This window comes from Podarcis erhardii, assembly GCF_964252035.2.
Source record: "Podarcis erhardii genome assembly, chromosome: 4".
Lineage (NCBI taxonomy): Eukaryota > Metazoa > Chordata > Lepidosauria > Squamata > Lacertidae > Podarcis > Podarcis erhardii.
The window spans coordinates 79,824,112-79,843,764 of record NC_138508.1 but is presented as its reverse complement, the minus strand read 5'-3'; the positions used below and the strand labels follow the sequence as shown (position 1 = coordinate 79,843,764).

Below are 19,653 nucleotides of genomic sequence, written 5' to 3'. Positions count from 1 at the left end.
AGGCAACTGACATTCTTAGCCGTCAAAAATCTATTCAGCTAATTTCCAGTTCCTGATTTTCCTAGACCTCTGGGGAGGCTTCCCTATTACTTCATATTCTGCCTTTTTAACACTCTATTAGCCCACATTCATTTACATTTCCTGACACTGCCTGACTCTTTTTCCTAGGGAAGAACCAAAACCTTAATAGGAGATTCCATTCTGTGAGGATTTGTTAGTCCTCACGATCACAAAGGTGGGGAAGACAGTATTTCTCTGAGCTGATGGGGAGAAGCTGGCAAGTTGTGGGAGCGAGAATAGCACTGACTTCACATAACCACAAAAGGATTTTTAGACTTTGCAAACAAAAACTGATGCACCATGCAGTTCACCAGAGCTTGGGAAGGGTATGCCTGCTAACCTTTATTTGTTCCATGAGGATTACGTTGGTAGCTTCCGATTCGCGCAGCAGTCCATTTAAGTGATCCGCACTTTTCGACGTGGTGTTCAGCTTCTGCACCAACTCTTCTTTGGTGAGTTCAGCTTCCCAGTGTGGAGCTTCTAAAATGGTTCACAATAAGCCAGTTTCAAATGTGATTGATGTTTCTACTATTTCTTACGGCTGCAAGGTGTGTATATATTAAGGGGAATGCAGGTTTAGCAGGTTATGTGCATGGCAACCGGTGAAGAACAGACGCGTAAGTTCTCCGTAAACCTGCTGCCCTGGGATCCTGTCACAATACACAGAATCTTCAACAGGCTTTGAAGAATGTGCATCTCTAGGCTGAATTTGACATTCTCTAGGCCATATGCACATCATCATGGCTCATGATGAGGGCTAAACAAGAAAGTATGACAGACCTCAATGCAACAATAAAGAAGTTGTACAACTTGTGCCAAGTTCTGCATTGTGCCAAAACCAGAACTTTAAAATATGAACTGCATCAATGCATGACCAAGCCTTCCTTACCAAATTTTGCATCAGGGGTATTAAGAAGCTGTTCCAACGATGGCATGTAAGTACTGGCAGAAGATACAGACTCTGTGTCAGTGGTTTCCATTCCTTCGCCCTCCTCCCTGGTTATAGTGTGCACATCGAGAAGAGGAAGGTCAGTGCTCCTCCGCTCTCGCAAGTTCTTTGCTGGTAAGTTGGATGTAGCAGAACCTGGAAAAATAAGCCATTATAAAGCAATTCCGAGACAAAACAAAACAAAACATCTGGAAGGGAATTACCTAAACATTGTTAACAGCCTATATTTTTTTAAAGTACCAAACAACATACTGCTGTACAATATAGGAATGAAACATTGATTCATTCCTGAAGCAGAATAGGGGTCAGCAAACCTTTTCAGCAAGGGCCAGTCCACTGTTGTGTGGGGCCGGACTATTTTTTTTTGGGGGGGGGGGAGAACGAATTCCTATGCCCCACAAGGAACCCAGAGATGCATCTTAAATAAAAGCATACATTCTGCTCATGTAAAAACAGCAGACGGGCCCCACAAATCACCCAGAGATGCATTTTAAATAAAAGGACACATTCTACTCATGTAAAAACACGCTGATTCTCGGACCGTCCGCGGGCCGGATTTAGAAGGCGACTGGGCTGGATCCGGCCCCTGGGCCTTAGTTTGCCTACCCATGATCTAATCCCTAACCACCTGGTTATAAAAACAGTAACAGAGGTGGTTTTAGGGAAGCTCCGGCAAGCACTTGCTCAGCTATAGGAAGGAGGTGGGCGCCCTCACACCTTCGCACAGCATGAGACCTGGGGGAGGGGCAAATTTTGGACTAGCTCAGGGTGCCGTAATATCAAAGTCCGCCCCTGATAGTAGTAAGAGTAAAACTGCTTGGCTCTGCAGAGGTGCACCCCCCCCCAAAAAAAAAACCTCTGCTACCATCCTGCCTAACAGGAAAACTAGTCCTGCACAGGACATTATGTAATAGGAGATTCGAATCAGTGACAGAATTGGCAATTCACCTTAAATGAAGCTGGGGAATAGAGTCCTAAGTGGAGTTTATTCGACAAGCACAGAAACAGTTGCTAGGTGAGCTCAGCTCAGCATTATTCCTTCAGTGAGTATCAGATAACTTACTTTTGGTGTTTGGCTCGCTTTTGAGTTGAAAAAGCTGGGCTTCTACTTTGGACAGCTGCTGCTGCAAGGTCTCCACAGTCTTCCTGTGCTCTTCTTGCAGGTGCCGGACTTGATCGCGGAAACTGTTGCGAAGAGCTTCATTCTGGGCTGTCAGCTGGCTGACAATCTGCGCGTGCTCCGACTTCATCACCATGTTTTCAGACTGGATTGTGCAGAGCCTGGAAAGTATTTCCACCCAGCCAAAAAATGTCCATGTTAGTTAAACAAGGAACTGTTAATGATGTCTCAACTTAGGGAGGGGGAGGGGGACAGAAAAATAGAGATCTACTGAAACATCTTCCCACCATAGGAACACCGAAGGCATGGAGGCTTTTAGCTCCAAAGGTCCGCTTGGGCACAAAATTCAAAGATGAAACACCAGTCATCAGCACAATGGAATTTACAAGGTGTATTAACGTACTTTTCTCGGAGCTCTGCTTCCTTTGCCACAGTCTCTTGAAGAATTTTATTGTGCCTTTCCAGCAGAGTGTCGTGTTCAGACTGCAGTGACTGAAGCTCGGTTATATTCATTTGTAAGTTATGTTGAGTGTCTTGTAATTTGATCTTCAGTTGGTCTATTATATTTTCCATGTGTTCTCTAAGGAAAAGAAAAACACACTACTAAACACCGCAAGTATGTACCTTTTCCTGAACCTTCAAGTGTACCTTCCTAATTCACAAAAAAATGGAATTCTTCTGTGCTTTGTTAGTCTTCTATGACTGCATCTACATGGTTCCAAATCCGTAGCAGAATTGAAGAATGTAAGGCTGAAAGAAGTGATGAATGGATCTGAATTTCATCATAGACATCCAAAGCAAATCAAACTTTTGTACTTTGGAATAAGCGGAGCTCCACAAACGAGAGCGTGGAAGTTTGCCACATCGTATGGCTGCTGCATGCTAAATGGACTGGAGAAATACAAGCAGGATCACAATGATTGCATCAGAGGAGAGGGAAGTTAAATAGAGGTATGTTTTAGTGTTACATCTGAATCAGACAAATATTAAGTGTACTATGAACCTTTTTTGTCTCTATTTCCACTTGGGACTAAGTAAGATTCTAGATCTACTTTGCAAATACCACTGAGGCAATCTGTGAACTGAGAAACTTTGAGCCCTAATATTAACAAACGCCCTGAGAACGGAATTTTGATTTAAACCAGCATCCACCAAAACCTTCCAACCATGCAACACTTACCTTTCCTGCTTGGTCACATCTGCTTCAGAGTGAGAAGACTTATTCTTCTGTTTTAAAACATTATGAACGCGGACTTTGTAGCTTTCAAATTCAGACGTTACAGCGGAGTATTCTGCCTGCAATGACATATGGGGGCAGAAGGTTATTTCAATTTGCCTAAGGAACAAAACCTAAAGAGTTACTTGTGATGCACATGTAGATATACACATCCATTCCCACACTTCTTTTTTAAATTAGAGAAATATTACACCCCTCCCTTGAGCTTCACAGGGTAATCTGTTCTTAAATGAGGACAGTAAAAAAAAAAAACACATTTGTTTCAAAGGCACATCATTTGTAGCTTCAATGCACACATTTAATGCATGACCAAGCACAATGGTATTTTGTAATCCAAGTGTAACCAACGACAACCAATAACAATTACAAGTCAAGCCAGGGGCAGAAACCTCACAAGCCACACTTCTGTTCCATGACACATTCTGCCATCACAAGCCAGTCCCCTCCTACACACACATCAATCACACGCCTAGTTATAGCTGTCACGGATTCTGAGTCATTCTGCTTTGTAAAAGCAACCAAGAAGATAGATAATTCTACGTTCAGTTTGGAAGTCTGCTGAAGAGCATGCAAAAAGCACTGCCCAGAAAGCAAAAACAGCAATCATTTATCTTTGTGCAGTAAACACAAAGGGGTGGGAGCTTCAAGCAGTACAAACGTTCTTTGCAACTGATTGAAAATGCTTTATGACTTGATTCCCCTTCCTGCTCCGCAAAATATCCTTATGGGAAATACAGCTTTTTCCACACCACTCCATCTGTTACAAAGTACAAATTCCAATTTACGCCAGTTCAAGTGTTCTAAATGCAGCTGAATTACCTTCTATACAATCAGCTTAATTTAACCTGTATATTGCAAATCCTAAAATAATATCTATATACATATTTTGGTGCTTAGCATCTCTAACTGTAACCTCCTTGCAATCAGTCAGACTTTTCTCTTTTATCCTGCATTTGCATCTACGAAATAGCAACCTGGGAAAGTCTACCAGTCATGGATATACGGCAAAACCGAAATAAAATAAGATGCCAAACAGTTTTGCTCATAGGGAAAGATGACGAATTAATTCTCCTAAAAGAACTGTTGCATGCCATGGTGAGCATTTGGTCTTTAGTACTAAGACTGACTTTAATAAAAACATTTGCTCTTCACAAGCCCCTTGGAGATCTGAGAGGCGCACAAAGCTAGGCAACTGAATAATTCATTTTCCGAAAGTACTGAATGTCAGGCAGCATCTCCCAACCTCTAAGCAACTGTTAAGATGCTTACTGGAAGTTTTCATAGAACTGGAATCCCTCCCCCACAAGAAAATACCTTTGCTGTACTACATTCTTCTTGAAGAGCTGCTAATTTCTGCTGATAAGTACTCTGCACCCTCTGGTGTTGCTCTAGTGAAGTCCGCAGGTGTTCCTGTATCCTGTGTTTTTCTGAGGTTATATCGGCCAACTGAATCTGTAAAAGGACATTCACAGATCCAAAAGATTTGAATTTAGCAGTTGACAATGGTGTTTTCTCATTAAATGAAAAGTTATTGCTACAAGTTTCCATTTTGGATTGGACAGTAATAAGGAATATCAAACTGACAAAATCTGAAGCTTCCAAGAACCCTCTGGAACAATTTTGGTGGCACAGGAATCCCTTTACTTTGCTTTTTCACTCTTTTCTATGGCAAAAGTGCTCCACTTAGTGGCTTAGGTCTGGTTGTTGTGAAAGAGAATACTGTTTTGTTGCTAAATTCAAAGATATGTAAATGGTCAAATGTTTAACAAGTGGCATGAAGCGATGAATTCAAGTAGTTGCAATTAACCAAGAGCTACTTGATATAAAAACATCTTTACACATAAAGTTGCACGTAAAAACTGTGTATGAAATTTCTGTCATGGAATTTATAGCCTGGAATTCCTGCAGCTTCCCAAAAACGTATTCACGTGGAGAAAAAATGAGACACACCATTTTGGCCAAAGACTTTAGTCATATGTGACATTGTATATTTCTCACTGCACTGATGTAGGAAAAAAAGTGAAATGAATATAACATTGACCATAAAACATAGTGGCGTGGCATGAGTGGAGAACGGATGCATCTTGGCAATCCAATTTACAAGCTGCTTTTAATTTTATTAAAAGGAATATATTTGGAACAACAAACATTTTGGGGCTCCACACTGATTTCAATAGGAGCTGTCCGCACACGCCTAACTCTCTTCACTGTAATTAACAGGACTTAAAAAGGCTCAGTTTTGATTGGATTGTGCCCAGTTTCTTTATTCTCAGACTTGAAATCTATCCTGGGCATTGGAGAGGGACTGGGTACAGAAAACGACTACAATGACATCCAGATAAAAAAACATGTAATAGGACTATGTACACAACTACTCCAAAGTAAAGGGACGCGGGTGGCACTGTGGTCTAAACCACAGAACCTAGGGCGTGCTGATCAGAAGGTCGGCGGTTTGAATCCCCACGACACGGTGAGCTCCCGTTGCTCGGTCCCTGTTCCTGCCAACCTAGCAGTTCGAAAGCACGTCAAGGTGCAAGTAGATAAATAGGTACCACTCTGGCAGGAAGGTAAACGGCGTTTCCGTGCGCTGCTCTGGTTCGCCAGAAGCGGCTTAGTCATGCTGGCCACATGACCCAGAAGCTGTACGCCGGCTCCCTCGGCCAATAAAGCAAGATGAGTGCCGCAACCCCAGAGTTGTCCGCAACTGGACCTAACGGTCAGGGGTCCCTTTACCTTTACTCCAAAGTAACACCACCGAACTCAGTGGTGCTTATTCTGGAAACTGAGTCTAAGAGTGCATCCTTACTTAGTAAGGTTTTATTGATTTCAATGCAACTTATTTGTAAATATGTAACAGCAGAATGTCTTCTTGAAAAATGTAGAATTTCAAGGAGATAGAATGTATGATAGCAATTGATTGCAGTTATGGTTTTTAACATACAGCTTTAGCTACCACTCTGGGGAGGTGCAAGACTGTGCATCTCACTACTTTTTTTTGGGGGGGGGAGAGCTTGCCTTATAAACTTCGACTTGCTGCTGACTTGCTTCCAACTCCCCTTTTAAAGATGCTTGAAGCCTCAGAAGTTCATTTCCCTGCAAAACAAGAGCATCTTGAATAATTTAGCACTATGCTGCAGAAGAGTGAAATGAAGCAGCATCATTATTACTTTGTCAGAAGAGAGAACAAATTATTAGAAAGCATAGGGACTTACTGCTTGCTTTGAGTCAGCCAATTCCTTTTTCGTTTTCACCAGCAGCTGTTTGATCTTCGTGTTTTTCCCCTCATACTCTTGTACAGTATTCTGGAATGATTCTAGTGAACAAAGCAAACGTTGAAGGTAATTTATTCAGAAAGCAAGCAGCAGAACTTTCAATGAAATTCTTCCAGATTTTTCTATAAAAGCTTGGAAAGAAGAAATGAAGTTTCCTTCTTGCTCCTTGATTTAAACTTTTTACTAGAATTAAACCTATACCAGAATGTTGCAATTTTCACTTTAAAATACTATTTTCAGATAAGAAATGCTTTAAACCTAACTAAAAATCTAGACATCCTTTTAGAAGAAATAGAGTGAATGAACAGCTATAAAGATTTATCATTGATGTGAAAAAAATATTTCCAAGGGGTGTTGGCTTTTCCAACCTACTGAACTTTAAACATTTTTGAAGTGGCATATACTGCCACTGATTTGTAAATACTATGGCACTTGGTTAATCCTAACAAAATAATTTTCTTGCAAAGTTATTGACCTCTGTTTGGAGGATGTAGCTTCTCTGCTATTCTGAGGCATACCTTTAAAAAACCCTCACTGTACTGAAGCATCCACAAAAACTTATTTAGACACATGGAGGAGTTTAGTGCGCTACTCACTGATTTCTTCCTGCAGAGTCTCTTGCTTCTGCTTCTGAATTTTAATCTCTTGCTCAAGGTCTTCAATTCTGCTGCTTTTGTCAGTAATCTTTTGATTAAGTTCTTTTACACAACGCTCATAATCAGCCATTTCCATGTCCATCATTGTACTCTTATGCGCATCCTGTAGGTTTACAAACACATGGCACCTGCAAGTTTTAACTTCTACCGCTGCTTTGGCTGGTCTCGTAGACCTAACATTCCTGCCAAGCATTTATTCTTTAGCCCCATTTAATATGCCGTGGAATACCCAAATAAAAAACAAGATTCTATATATCAGGCACGTCCAACTCCAAAGAGACTGCAATCTACTCCCAGTATAATATAAATGGCAGTGATCTACCTACTGTTGAGCTTTTTGGGGGGGGGTTAGCCAAAGTTATTGAACTTTTTTTGGGGGGGGGTGACCAGAGTTGTTCAGCTTTTTTCACGAAGCACTACAGATAAGTTTGCTTTAGCATTCCACATTTCAAAACGTTCACAAATGCTATGGCACCAACGCAGGAAACTAGCGCCGGGAGACGGAGGCGAGGATATTACTTGTCCACGATCGACCAAGATCGTGTGGTGATCTACCTGTGAATCGCGATCGACTGGTTGGATATCCCTGCTATATATGAATCACCAACATACTCGTGAATTGGCTTGGAGTCCCCATGCTGAATCAGAAGGTCCCTTGGCCTTTGGAAGAGACTTGGGGGAGGGGGAAAACCCAGCAAAGACCTATTCTGTAGTTCTGCATGCTCTTTTCTGGATTCTACCTTCTGAGTGGAAAGACGGTAAATATGTAAGACAGGGAAAAAAGAGAGAGGTAGATATAAACTACCAGGCTACCTTCTTTGCCAACTCCAGCTCTTCTAGAGTTTTCTGAAGATGCTTCTTTTCTTTCTGAAGTTGTGTTTGAAGTTCTTCAATTTCTTTTACAGCATTAGTGTGGTCCTGCAAAGAAAATAGCGCAAGGGCTACTCATTCAGAAATAGCTATCTTATTCAGTTCTATTTTCTGCTCTCCTAACACATGTCACTCACCTTTATCTTTTGTTCTTTTAGAAGCTTTTCAGCTTCGAGTTCTTTATCGACTTTTGCTTTGGCCCTCTGAGTTTCCAGTAGCTGTGTTTCTAGCAGCTTAGTGTTAGTTTGCAAAGTCTGAATACGAGTCAAGAGGTCTTCATTAGCAGAACGCCACTGGTCTTGCTAAAAATGATAGCAGCAGCATTAGCAGAGTCAGGATGGGAAATATTCAGCTATACCACTTAAACACTGGAGATTTCACCCAGATACCATTTTCAAAAGCCAGACTCTCCCCCCTAGTGTGAGGCTTAAAATAACTTGCTTAAAAGCCTTCAATTCACACAGGCTTTCCATGTAGTGTGAACAGACATACTTTGTATGCCACTAAATATATGACACTGTTTTTCTGAATTTTATTTTGTATATGCTTTACAGTATTACGGCACACACCATTCTGGTATTTTCTACATTGAACTGCTCTGGAATTCTTACCAACCCCCCCTAACATAAACATACTTGAAAAATATTAATTGCTTTTAACCCACTTTTGTTACTTTAATGGCCTGAGTCCTGGATACATTGATCTCAGGAGAGCTCAAATATGCCTGATTCTAAGCAAATGTGTGATTTAACTGGTTCCTTTCTGCAAATGGTCATTAGTGGTAATGATACAGCACAAGAAACAGTGCTCAACTAGAAAACAAGTGCCCAAGATCACAAACAGGGGCTCAAGCCCTGCAAAAGCAAAATTCATTTTCTAGTCTCAAGTGTGCTCACTCCCCAATCTCCTCTCATTAATTCTCACTTTTGCTCCCCCCCCCCATAAGAACAAATTCTATTCGTGTAGATTTTATATAACCAGCACCTGCTGAGCAGAGTTTTCCAGTTGTCTGGTCAGGTCATCTATTTGGTGTTCAAATTTACGAACTCGCTCTTTTTCAATGTCCAGCTGCTCTGCTTGCTTGTCAAACTCTGTTAAAAGATTCTTGGAGCACATACACATTCTATTAAGCCTTTATTTATGAACCTACAACGCTCTGTATGCATAAGCAGCCACATTCTTTGTCAGAGTAGCACCAGGAAACAGAGCTACTTCTTAACATGGAAATAAACCTAGATTTTACTTCCTGGACACCTGTCTGAAAGATCTGCACTGGTGCATCCAACTGCAACTATACTGTTATATACCGCAAAGCAAAATGGCATGCTAGATGAAGGCATTAAAAGTTCACATTATGTTTATCTCCATGTCATGAACTTGGGCTGGCCCAACAAGCAGCCAATCTTCAGCATCCTTGCTGAAAATATCTGGGAAGTTGTGTTTTAACATGGAATCGTACTGCTTTAAAAACAGGCAAAGTGAAATAATTGCTTCGTAAGTTTTTTAAAAAATATATACCTGGTCAAAGATTCAAATATATGCCATTTCAGCCGACTTACTAGAGAACTATTAAAATGTTAGATGCCGCTGTACTATTAGACTGGCTAAAATGTATAAAGGTGATGACAGATCTTTGTGGGAAGCCAGGAGTAGAGAGGGCTGATTCTTATCACTTTTAGTGGTTTCTTCAGAAGATTTTAGAGGAAAATAACAGTAATACATAATATCCTGCAAGTGAATATACTGTCTGACCCAGGCGTTTATTTAGTAATGTATTTTAATGACTCCACTCTCTCAAATAAAGAGAATCTACTGTGTAATACACTGTCATTACTGTGCCTTACATATACCAAATGGGGGAACCAAAGTAAAAACTCCATTAATTTTGAGAATGGTTTATGAAATTTTGGGAGTTGGTCCTATTGAGCAAAATCACATGGACCTTGTGAGTCAAACAAGATCACCTGAGAAGGAATTATGTATTCGATGTAATAGGTTAACATCCAAGAGATGGAAGTAGATGCATACTTATATTCTAAAACCTTTTTCGAAAAGAGCGAAATGTTGCTGGTAAAACAAAGCACATGGGGACTAACAGCTGAGTCAATTCACACACAGAAACTAGGGTTACCATGCAATGAGTAGGCAGATCTATAACTGAGTCCTTGCCTCTGCTTTTTCCATTCTGTTAGATAGAATGGAGTTTGGGATACAAATCCTGACCATTATTCAACTGCCCTGCTCATAAACAGCAACAGTAGGTTATGCAGGATCTTTCTGTGAGTTTTGTGCAATTTTAAAGGGGATTAAAACAAATATGTAAAAATAAATAAATGATGTAAGAGTGAAACACCTTAGAAAAATCCACACTAACAAAGCTATAAGCAGAGGGTTTTTGGGCACAGTGCTGTCCACTGCAATCACAGCCCCTGCTTATAACTCCCAGGCAGCTGAAATGCAGGGGCTTGGGAACAATGTGGGCACAAGCTCAGAGAAGCCCCAAGCGCTTCAAGCACAGCTGGAAGTGATGAAGATAAAGTACTTGTCCTTTACCTTATAGCTCTCTGCCGTCTGAATGATGTCTCCCATCGAAGTTGATAGCTGCTGTCTCTCTGACTGCAATAACTTCACCTCTTCTCTAAGTGACTGTGCCTAAGTGCAAAGAAAGATATGAACCCTTGTTACTTCTACCAGTGATTGGACCCGAAGACAACCTTCTGTGAATGGAAAAGGGGGGGGGGGCATTTCACTAACTCTCACCTCCCCTGAAACTTCCCACGCTACCTCCTACCTGGTTTCCTCTGGAGCAGATTTTCACAGTGTGCAGTGAAGCCAGGACCCAAGAGCGACCCACTTCCTGAGCTCACCAAACACCAAATCCCAGCCCTCATTAGCAAGCTACCGAGTTCCATGTACTGCAGATTTGAAGCTCTTTGCCACAGAGAAGCACTATTCAGCATGAGGACTATATTGTGTTAGAATTCCTGCTCCATGATTGCAGTCATGGGATTGTTGTCTTTCACATGACGGTGTATGTTTTGACTCCACAGAGTGGGAAGTGACAGAGACAGGATGTTTGTGTTACTGTGTTCCGTGAAGTAGGACTATTGTCCTTTGTTCTTTCTCTTTGCTGTCTGATGCTAGAGAGAGAGGGAGCCATGTTGCAGTGCTCCGTGTGTGTTTATACGTAAATAAAGTAGATTAGCCAAAATGCTGAGTTGCTGAGGTCAGTTACGCATGATGCGCAAACTCTGCAGATCCCTAAGTGTGCCGGTGTCGGTTGGCATCGGTCGCTGTGATGTTCGGGCTAAAGAAAGCTTTTGAAGCTCCCGAACGATTGACCAGGAGGGAGAGAACATGCCAGTCGGGCATGTGTCTCTGCCAGGGTCCTACTCGAGTGTAGGCTGAGCTCCTGACATATTGACCCTCAGTCAGCCACTCCCCTGAGGGCAATCTGGCAGCAGTGAGCATGGCTGCTGCATGAATACACAAACATACACTCACCACACACGGACGTTTACCACATACAAAAATCAGAGTGGCAGTCACTGAGCATTCGTTTCCTTAGTCATAGATACACTATTTCACACACATGTATACAGAATCAGCACTTCCAGCATTCCTGACACATGTTGGGTTGGCTGGAAACATTACTTTTTTTAACTCCGCACAGAAGGATCTGTGCTGGCAAAAGACAGCCTGGAGTGAGGGAAAAAATGCTGCCTTTCACTCTTAAATGTATACTCACTGCTCTTTAGAGATCAAACGGAGTAGTTTATATCCTGAACAGGCGATAAAACCCCCTCAGATCAGGAGATAAAGCAGCAGGGGCTCAAATTAGGCCACTTCCTGTGGCTTGGCCGACAAGATGCAGCGCACAGGTCGTGGGTTAGTCATTTGTGCCATAAAGAGAATGCGGAACAGCAAATCCAACCTTCCTCACAGCTCCCAGTACGTTTCCGAGCACAATTCAAAGTGTTGGTGTTGACCTTTAAAGCCCTAAACGGCCTTGGCCCAGTATACCTGAAGGAGCGTCTCCACCCCCATTGTTCTGCCCGGACGCTGAGGTCCAGCAAGAAGGGCCTTCTGGCGGTTCCCTCACTGCGAGAAGCAAAGCTACAGGGAACCAGGCAGAGGGCCTTCTCGGTAGTGGCGCCCGCCCTGTGGAACGCCCTCCCACCAGATATCAAAGAGATAAACAACTACCTTACATTTAGAAGACATCTGAAGGCAGCCCTGTTCAGGGACGTTTTTAATGTGTGACATTTTAATGTATTTTTAATCTTTGTTGGAAGCCACCCAGAGTGGCTGAGGAAACCCAGCCAGATGGGTGGGGTACAAATAATATTTTTAAAAATAATAATAATAATAATAATTATTATTATTATTATTATTATTATTATTATTATTATTATTTACTTGTGTATTCACTGTAAAATGCATGGCAACTCCACATGTAGAATTGTGTCCATGTCCCTTTTCCCCATGTAAGTACTGCCATGCAGGAAAAAAATGAGATGTATGAAACAGCTATTTGGCAAAGACCAAAGCCTCTCAAGTCAACGCTGAATCTACCTGCCCTGGTTTCAAGGTCTGCTGATCTTTATAACTTCCATCTTCATTGGCTCATATGCATCCAGTCTTCTAAAGTAGGCAGACATTTTGTCAAAACTGAAACTAAAGTCTGAGGTTAGATGAGAATGGAGGCTACCAAAGTGCCACCAGCCCATTAACAATCACAAATGAGAAAACTTTGGAACCATCCTACTCGGAACAACTTAAAAGCAGGCCTAAAAAGACCTGTGTGGCCCCAGAAACACACCCGCAAACATCTCACGAGGAATAGATACAAAACATATGGAACTTGATTCCAGTTACCTCTTTCCTGCTACATTCCAGTTCTTTCCTTAATTTCACGGCAACAGCTTTAATTTTATTTCCTTTTTCTTCTTTCTCTTTCAGTTGTCTTTCCAAATTCACTGAATGAATAAAAAAAACGTATTTTAAAATGTGAAGGCAAAAACATCTTTCAGAAATAAGAAATAATTCATTAATAAGTATCAGCTTCATTATATTCACTAAGCAATTAAGAAATGCTTTAAAATCACAATAAAAATGGTCACATCCCATAGCAAGATCTATTTACACACCACCTCATGCAAATTAACCCACAGATCGTTCATATGTTTTCTTTTCTTTTTTAAAATGGAAGCCATACATTTCAGGATTCGAAAGCAGTCTGGAAATCGAGGACTCACAGACTGAACACCCTATTTTGTCTTTATTAGAGCAAACTATCTCCAGAAGATGCAACTTACTTAGGTTGGAGATTTGTGAGATGAGATGGAAACAAACATTAAATACTCAATAATTAATTACACAGCAAATATATATATACCCATTTTTTCTGCTTCTGATAACTGCTGGTCATCCTTAGCAGAAGACTCCTCGACAGAAGCCTGCATTGCAAACACAATAAATTAGATGGATAGCTTGATCCTATCACTGAATGTAACTCATCTAAAGTAAGAGAGACAGAGCTTGTCCCAGAAAGGCCTTCTTAGAGGCACTTATTAATGCAATTTTCTCTCCAAACAGTAGAGCAGCGACACAGATGTCTGCTGCTGCTTGGTGGTGGGGTTCCCAGAGACAAAGCAAAGTGACCTGTGGTGTCACTGTGACATCACAATGGAAGCTGTTGAGGCTGATTCCTTCATTCTGCTTTGCTCGGTGTAACACTGGACTCCTAAGTGTTAACAGGAATTCCTAGTTACATCTGCTATTTGTTTCTATAGGATAAAGACAAGCAGATAAAACTAGGAAAGGCTCCAGTAAGAATGATATCACTTTTTAAGATCCAGCAATACATGTCTTTTCTAATTAAAAATGGCACCATTGGTTTCTCCCTGATCCTTTTCCTCCTCAGACCAGCTATTTTATTTATTTACTTTTTAATATTTCTTTACTGCCCTATGAGCAGAACTCTTTGGGCAACAAGTTTCTTCTTGATAAGGCAATGACAGAGCATCCCTGAAGCATTATTCACTTGCAACAACCATCTAGCTTCATTGCTTTATCACCTCTAAAGTGTCTCAAAGTGAAGAATACTAGAAGTCTTGAAGACCCTAGCTCACTTTCATTTTCCAGAATTTTGGGGGGAATCAACATAGAAGTTTCAACCTTGACTACTTAACACAATCTTAAAATGCTTTAGTGGCACTCAAACAAGACCAAATTAGCAGCCACTCTAAAAGAATGGTTCTCAAGAGTTATTGTGAACTCAGGGGTAATTAATCTTCAGAACACAAACCCAACCCATAACCCAGGTTCCACATCTATAAATGCTTATATCTGGGGATGGAAGGAGGAAGCATGCTTTCACGCAAGAGTTGTGTTTACTGCATGTACCACAACACTGTTGTACAGGCAGTAGACAAGTCTATCACACAAAGTATGAAATCATCCTCACCAACCTCACAAGAGATATGAAGAGTTCAAGTTTTGTGGTATTTCTTTTGCATGTAAGTGCAAAAGATTGTAACCAAAGAATTTCACAATTCCCACTACTTTCCCAAATTCTGTTCTAAAGAGGCTTGGGGGATAAATGGGAGCAATTCAATAATAAAACCCTAACCTTTAGCAAAGAAAGCTCAGCCTGAACGTTTCTCACTTCCGTTTCTTTTTGCTCAAGGATTAAGCTTATTTTTTTCCGCTCCTCTTCTTGATCTTTTATTTTGCTTTCACAGAGTGCATGCTTTTCAGATAGATCTTCCATACATGCTAAAATATTTTGGTTCTCATTCCTGAGTTTTTCACTGGCGTGTTTCATCTCCTGGATATCTAGCTGCAGGGCTTCTTTTTCAGAAACAGCCCCTTCCAACTCTTCTCTTAACAGGAGTTTTTCATTTTCATAATCGTCCAAAAGAGATCTGAGTTCCATGCAACGGGCCGCATTTTCTTCCTGCAGCCTCTGCATTTCCTCCTGTAGAAGCACGGTTTCATCCTTTTGTGAGTTCAGACTTTGTAGCTCTTGCTTCATTTTTGCAAATAATTCATTCGCAGTTTGCAGCAGACCGGCTACATCTTCGCCTTCATTTTCTTCTGGGTTTCTGGAGCCCATCTGCTCAAGGAGGCTACAGAGCTGACTCATGACAAGAGATCTGAAAGCCTTTTCTTCCTCAAGTACCTTAGTCAAATGGTCTTTCTCTTCACAGACTGTTCGCAATTTCGTTTCTAAATTATCTGCTTTCTCTTGAGACACAATCCAGCCCCGCTTTTCAGATGCAATGCTTTCCAGCTCTTTCCCTGCTCGGTCCCTGTCTTCCTTGAGCTTGTTATTTTCGTCATATAGACTCGCTACTTCAGATGAGAGGTGCACTTTATCTTGCCGAAGAGCTTCAATCTGCTGTTCCAATTCCCCCAGCTTTAGTTGGTTCTCTTCTTTTTCCACTTTCAGTTTCGCCATCCACTCCTCTACCTGTTGCTCCAATTCACTGTTGCAAAGGCTAAGAGCCTCAACCCGTTGCTGATGTTCCTCAGCCGCTGCCTTCTCCTCTTTGAATTTCCCCTGGAGGCTTTCTATCATCTCAGCAGAGCATTTCAGTTTGTCAAGGATGTTATCGTTCTGTGCTGAAAGCTCACTCTTCTTCTCTTCCAGTTCTTTCACTGCAGCCTCTCTTTGATGAAGAGAAGCAACAAGTTTCTCATTCTCTTCCTGGAGAGTCCCTATTTTATGCCTTAGCTCTTCCAGCTCCTCGAGTTTGGAGGAAAGTTGTTCTGTATGTTCCCGGAGCTGATTTACATTCTCAAGGAGAACATCCTTTTCACTGAAAGCAGCTCTAAGCTTTTTCTGTAGTTCATCAACATCTGAAGCTTGCTGCTGCTTCATGGATGCAAATTCTCTGCTTATCTTCCCAGCTGATTCCCCCAATTCAGTTTGAAAGGTTTCCATCGTTTCACGCAAGCTCTCATAACTAGCAATTGCATCTTCTTTCTCCTGTAGGTGCTTCTGACATTGTTCTTTAAGATCCACTATCTCAAAAGCCAATGACTGATTTTCACTCTCTAAACTTAATGATACTGATTGTTTAAGCTCAAAAATTTCCCTTCTATGCTTTTCTAACAGTTCTTCAATTTCCAGGCTATTTTCTTTTACAGTCTTCTCGTGTTGTTCTGTTACTGCCTTCAACTCCGATTTTAGTTTTTCAACTACGCCACAGTGATCCTCTTTGGAAAGCTGCAGTTCGTTAATTTTGAACTCCAAATCTTCTTTTTCGTGGAAGAATTCATCCTGTGCATGCTGGATTTCCACTTCCAGTTTCATCTTAACATTGTTCATGTAGGTTAACTCATCTTGTAATATACTGTGTTGAGATTCCAGTTCTTTTAAAGCATTTTCTAAATGTCTGATCTTTTCTGCCATTTCCGTTTCCAACTGTACATTTCCAGTTTCTAGGCTGTCTACATCTTTCGTTAGAGTTTGCCTTATGTATTCCAGTTCACGCTCATATTTCTCTTTACAAGCACGCAATTCATCCTGCATGTCCTTCTCTTTTACCCTGTATTGCTCTATTAAGTTCTGCTTTAGCTGATCTACCTTATTTTGCTCCTCTTCACATGCTTTGACAGCGGTTTCAAGCTGACATGTCAACTCAGACACCTCCTTTTGGTGAGTAGTCCTCTGTTTGCCTAGTTCTTCATCTAATCTATCCATTTCCCTTTGGTAACACTGAGAATTACTTTCAATGACATCTTGAAGTTTGGCAGTTTCCTCCTCCTTACCCACAATGGAAGCTTCCAACTGTTTCTTCAGATCCAATATTTGTTCCTCATAGGCAGCCTTAGTCTGATGGACCTCTTCCTGTAGCCTTTTAATTTCTTCGTGGATATTACTCTGGCAATTAAGCTGTTCTGTGAGCTGCTCTTGTTTGCTCCTTTCTGCAAGCAGTTCCTTTTGCAACGTGGCAATAGTTTCATCATATTTGGACTGTGTTGCTATGGTTTCATTCTTAAGACCTTCGATTTCTTTCAGGTGGTCAGTGCTCAACTGTGCAAACTTCTTCTGCAATTCTCCTTCCTTAGCGAGAGCAGCCTAATGATAAAATATTCAGAGCATATATGCATATTTTAATCATTTTGTAAGTGTATGCCCAATTTACAGAACTTAAAATACCAAAATCAAACTGAAACCCACCCAATACCCATCCTCATTCCCCAATCCCATCTGACAGAGGGAACAATCTAGGAATAAAGATAGACAAAAAAAACATGTATAGGAGATCTGCACAACTGGCGTTACTTCATCAACATCTGCCTTTCCATCCAAGCTGAAAACATATTTCTTCAATTAAAGGCAACATACAAATCTGACCTATTACAAAATAGGATTTCAATGGTTGCCCAAAATTTACTCTCAGTCTGCTTAAATAATATATATATTTAATCTACTTTATTGCTCTCCATTCCATTCACAAAACTGAGCATGCAACTTCCAACTTAAGTAACTGTGTGCCTTATATCTAATGGCAGTTGTCACCTCTTAACTGACATACATACCAGAAAAAGCAGCAGAACACATTTTACAGACAAAAAGAATTTAAACCATATTTTGTTCTTGGTGGCAAGATATACTTCTGAGAGATTTCTAAAATGGGAAACTTGAGAGGCCAGATAAATGAGAAGTGTTTCAATTGTTTAATGTTTTGGCAATATCTTAATACTCCATCTGCTGGGAATAACACTTGTGCCACCTCACATGTCTAGGTACTGGCAAGAGCTCTGGTTAAAAAAGAAAAGATGTTTAAAGCAATTTCCAATAAAAGGTTGAGAGATTAGTAAGCCTTACTGCAACAGAACCATTGGCCCACAGATAGCTAATGTGATGCTCTCCAGTTGCTGCTGGACTACAACTTTATCATCCCTGGCCACTGGTTGTGATGGCTGGGGCTGATGGGTGTTTTAGTCTTGCAACATCTGGATGGTACCTCATTAGATACCCCCAGCCTATTGAGTATCTCTTCCCCAGAGAATACACTCGTATCTGCTGTGCCTCCCTGTTTTAGCATCAAGGAAAGGGGCAGTGCATGACACTTGTGAACTTGGAATAGAAACAAAAGGGATTAAAAGACAGGAAAGGCTCTCTTTGACAGAAATATATTAAATAAGCTAGAATTAGGGAGTACCTCTGCTTCTTGTTGCCTTTTCACGTTTTCTTTTTTCAGAGCTAGACACTGCTGCTGGATTTCAGCTTTCTCCAGAAGAACAACATCCAGCCTCTCTGTGAGGGCCTAATTTTAAGAAGGATAGAGCATGAAGGAAGAACGCACTTCACTATAAACAAAAACACAAGAGGAATTGTATTTCTTTAAGATGCTGAAAGCTGTTTCATTTTTTAATTGACATTTGCTTCCTGTGCCACAGAATAAATGGAGACTGAGAGTTCTTCAGCTGCACTCAATGGGCTAAATTATTAACCCACTTCAGCACCAAACCCAGAGTTTGATCATGTGTCAGAATCATGGGCTTGATCCTCAGGCTCCATTTACATTAAAACCATACAGAGATATTCACTCTAAAGTTAACTGAGATATAATTTCTTGTCTGGAAAGTCATCCTTAGACAGAAAGCATTGTTAAATCAATCAGAACCTGACCAGGGATATGTTCCTGGCTCTGTCTGGGGCAGTTCTGGGGCTACTAATAAGTCTGGTAAAATCTAATAACAACATTGTTTGAAAACGCATCCATATCTGAATACACAACATGGTTAACCTAACTATGCTCTGAAATTTTCTTTATCTGAAGCTTAACTAATGAATTTACTGCACTGATCTAGGAGAAGGGAGCAGACATGGGTATGAGATTATTATAACAATCATGTTATTACAGTCATGTGACTGAGCATCAGATTATCATTTCCCCCTCTTCTCAGGTGTAACCACGAGAAGACTTAAAAGTTTTCACTGTCATTTTCAGCTAATTACAGTTTAGTGGTACGTCCAAACCCTAAACTGTGGTTAATCTTAACGGTACTTTACTGAAATAAGCCAGCTTGAAAGAGTTTGGTTTCAAGCATTGCACTAAACTGTGGTTAATGGAATGGAATTGAAAGCTTCCAATTTCCTCTGGTGTGGGTCAGGGGAGATGGGAGTGCACAAGTCCAAGGCTTATGAACGTAATACTAAACCACAGTTAAGCTTACGATCAAACCAAGCTTTCAGTTGCTCACTATCATTAAGATGACCAGTAAATGCTGCAACAGGCAATCATAGTTTGAGGAACACTTGTAGCAAATTGATTTTCAAATCTCATGAGATGAGAAGCAGACCACTTTAGGAGGCAGTCCAAAGAAAGATAATTTTCAATAAAACACAATGCCCTGCATTTTAACTCATAGGTAAATGACCTGCCGGACAGCTGAGAAAAGGAGTCTCAGTGGTATGACACAGGCAGAGCTTATTTCCTTTTAACCAAAACATGCATTTACTGGAA

The 19,653-nt window shown here is 40.9% G+C and overlaps 1 protein-coding gene across 1 annotated transcript in view; it reads right to left on the bottom strand.

Annotated features, from left to right (window-relative positions):
• The window catches only part of GCC2 (GRIP and coiled-coil domain containing 2), a 29,547-nt gene that overhangs the window by 3,439 nt on the left and 6,455 nt on the right, over positions 1–19,653 (bottom strand). The window contains exons 5-21 of the mRNA XM_081858392.1: positions 18,346–18,450; positions 14,799–17,255; positions 13,563–13,623; positions 13,043–13,143; positions 10,718–10,816; positions 9,149–9,268; positions 8,302–8,466; positions 8,108–8,212; positions 7,235–7,397; positions 6,579–6,679; positions 6,382–6,459; positions 4,681–4,818; positions 3,310–3,425; positions 2,533–2,709; positions 2,073–2,290; positions 950–1,144; positions 401–540 (exon numbers count right to left, since the gene is read on the bottom strand). Coding sequence (XP_081714518.1) covers positions 401–540; positions 950–1,144; positions 2,073–2,290; positions 2,533–2,709; positions 3,310–3,425; positions 4,681–4,818; positions 6,382–6,459; positions 6,579–6,679; positions 7,235–7,397; positions 8,108–8,212; positions 8,302–8,466; positions 9,149–9,268; positions 10,718–10,816; positions 13,043–13,143; positions 13,563–13,623; positions 14,799–17,255; positions 18,346–18,450 — 4,539 coding nt within the window. The remainder of the gene's footprint in view (positions 1–400; positions 541–949; positions 1,145–2,072; positions 2,291–2,532; positions 2,710–3,309; positions 3,426–4,680; positions 4,819–6,381; positions 6,460–6,578; positions 6,680–7,234; positions 7,398–8,107; positions 8,213–8,301; positions 8,467–9,148; positions 9,269–10,717; positions 10,817–13,042; positions 13,144–13,562; positions 13,624–14,798; positions 17,256–18,345; positions 18,451–19,653) is intronic.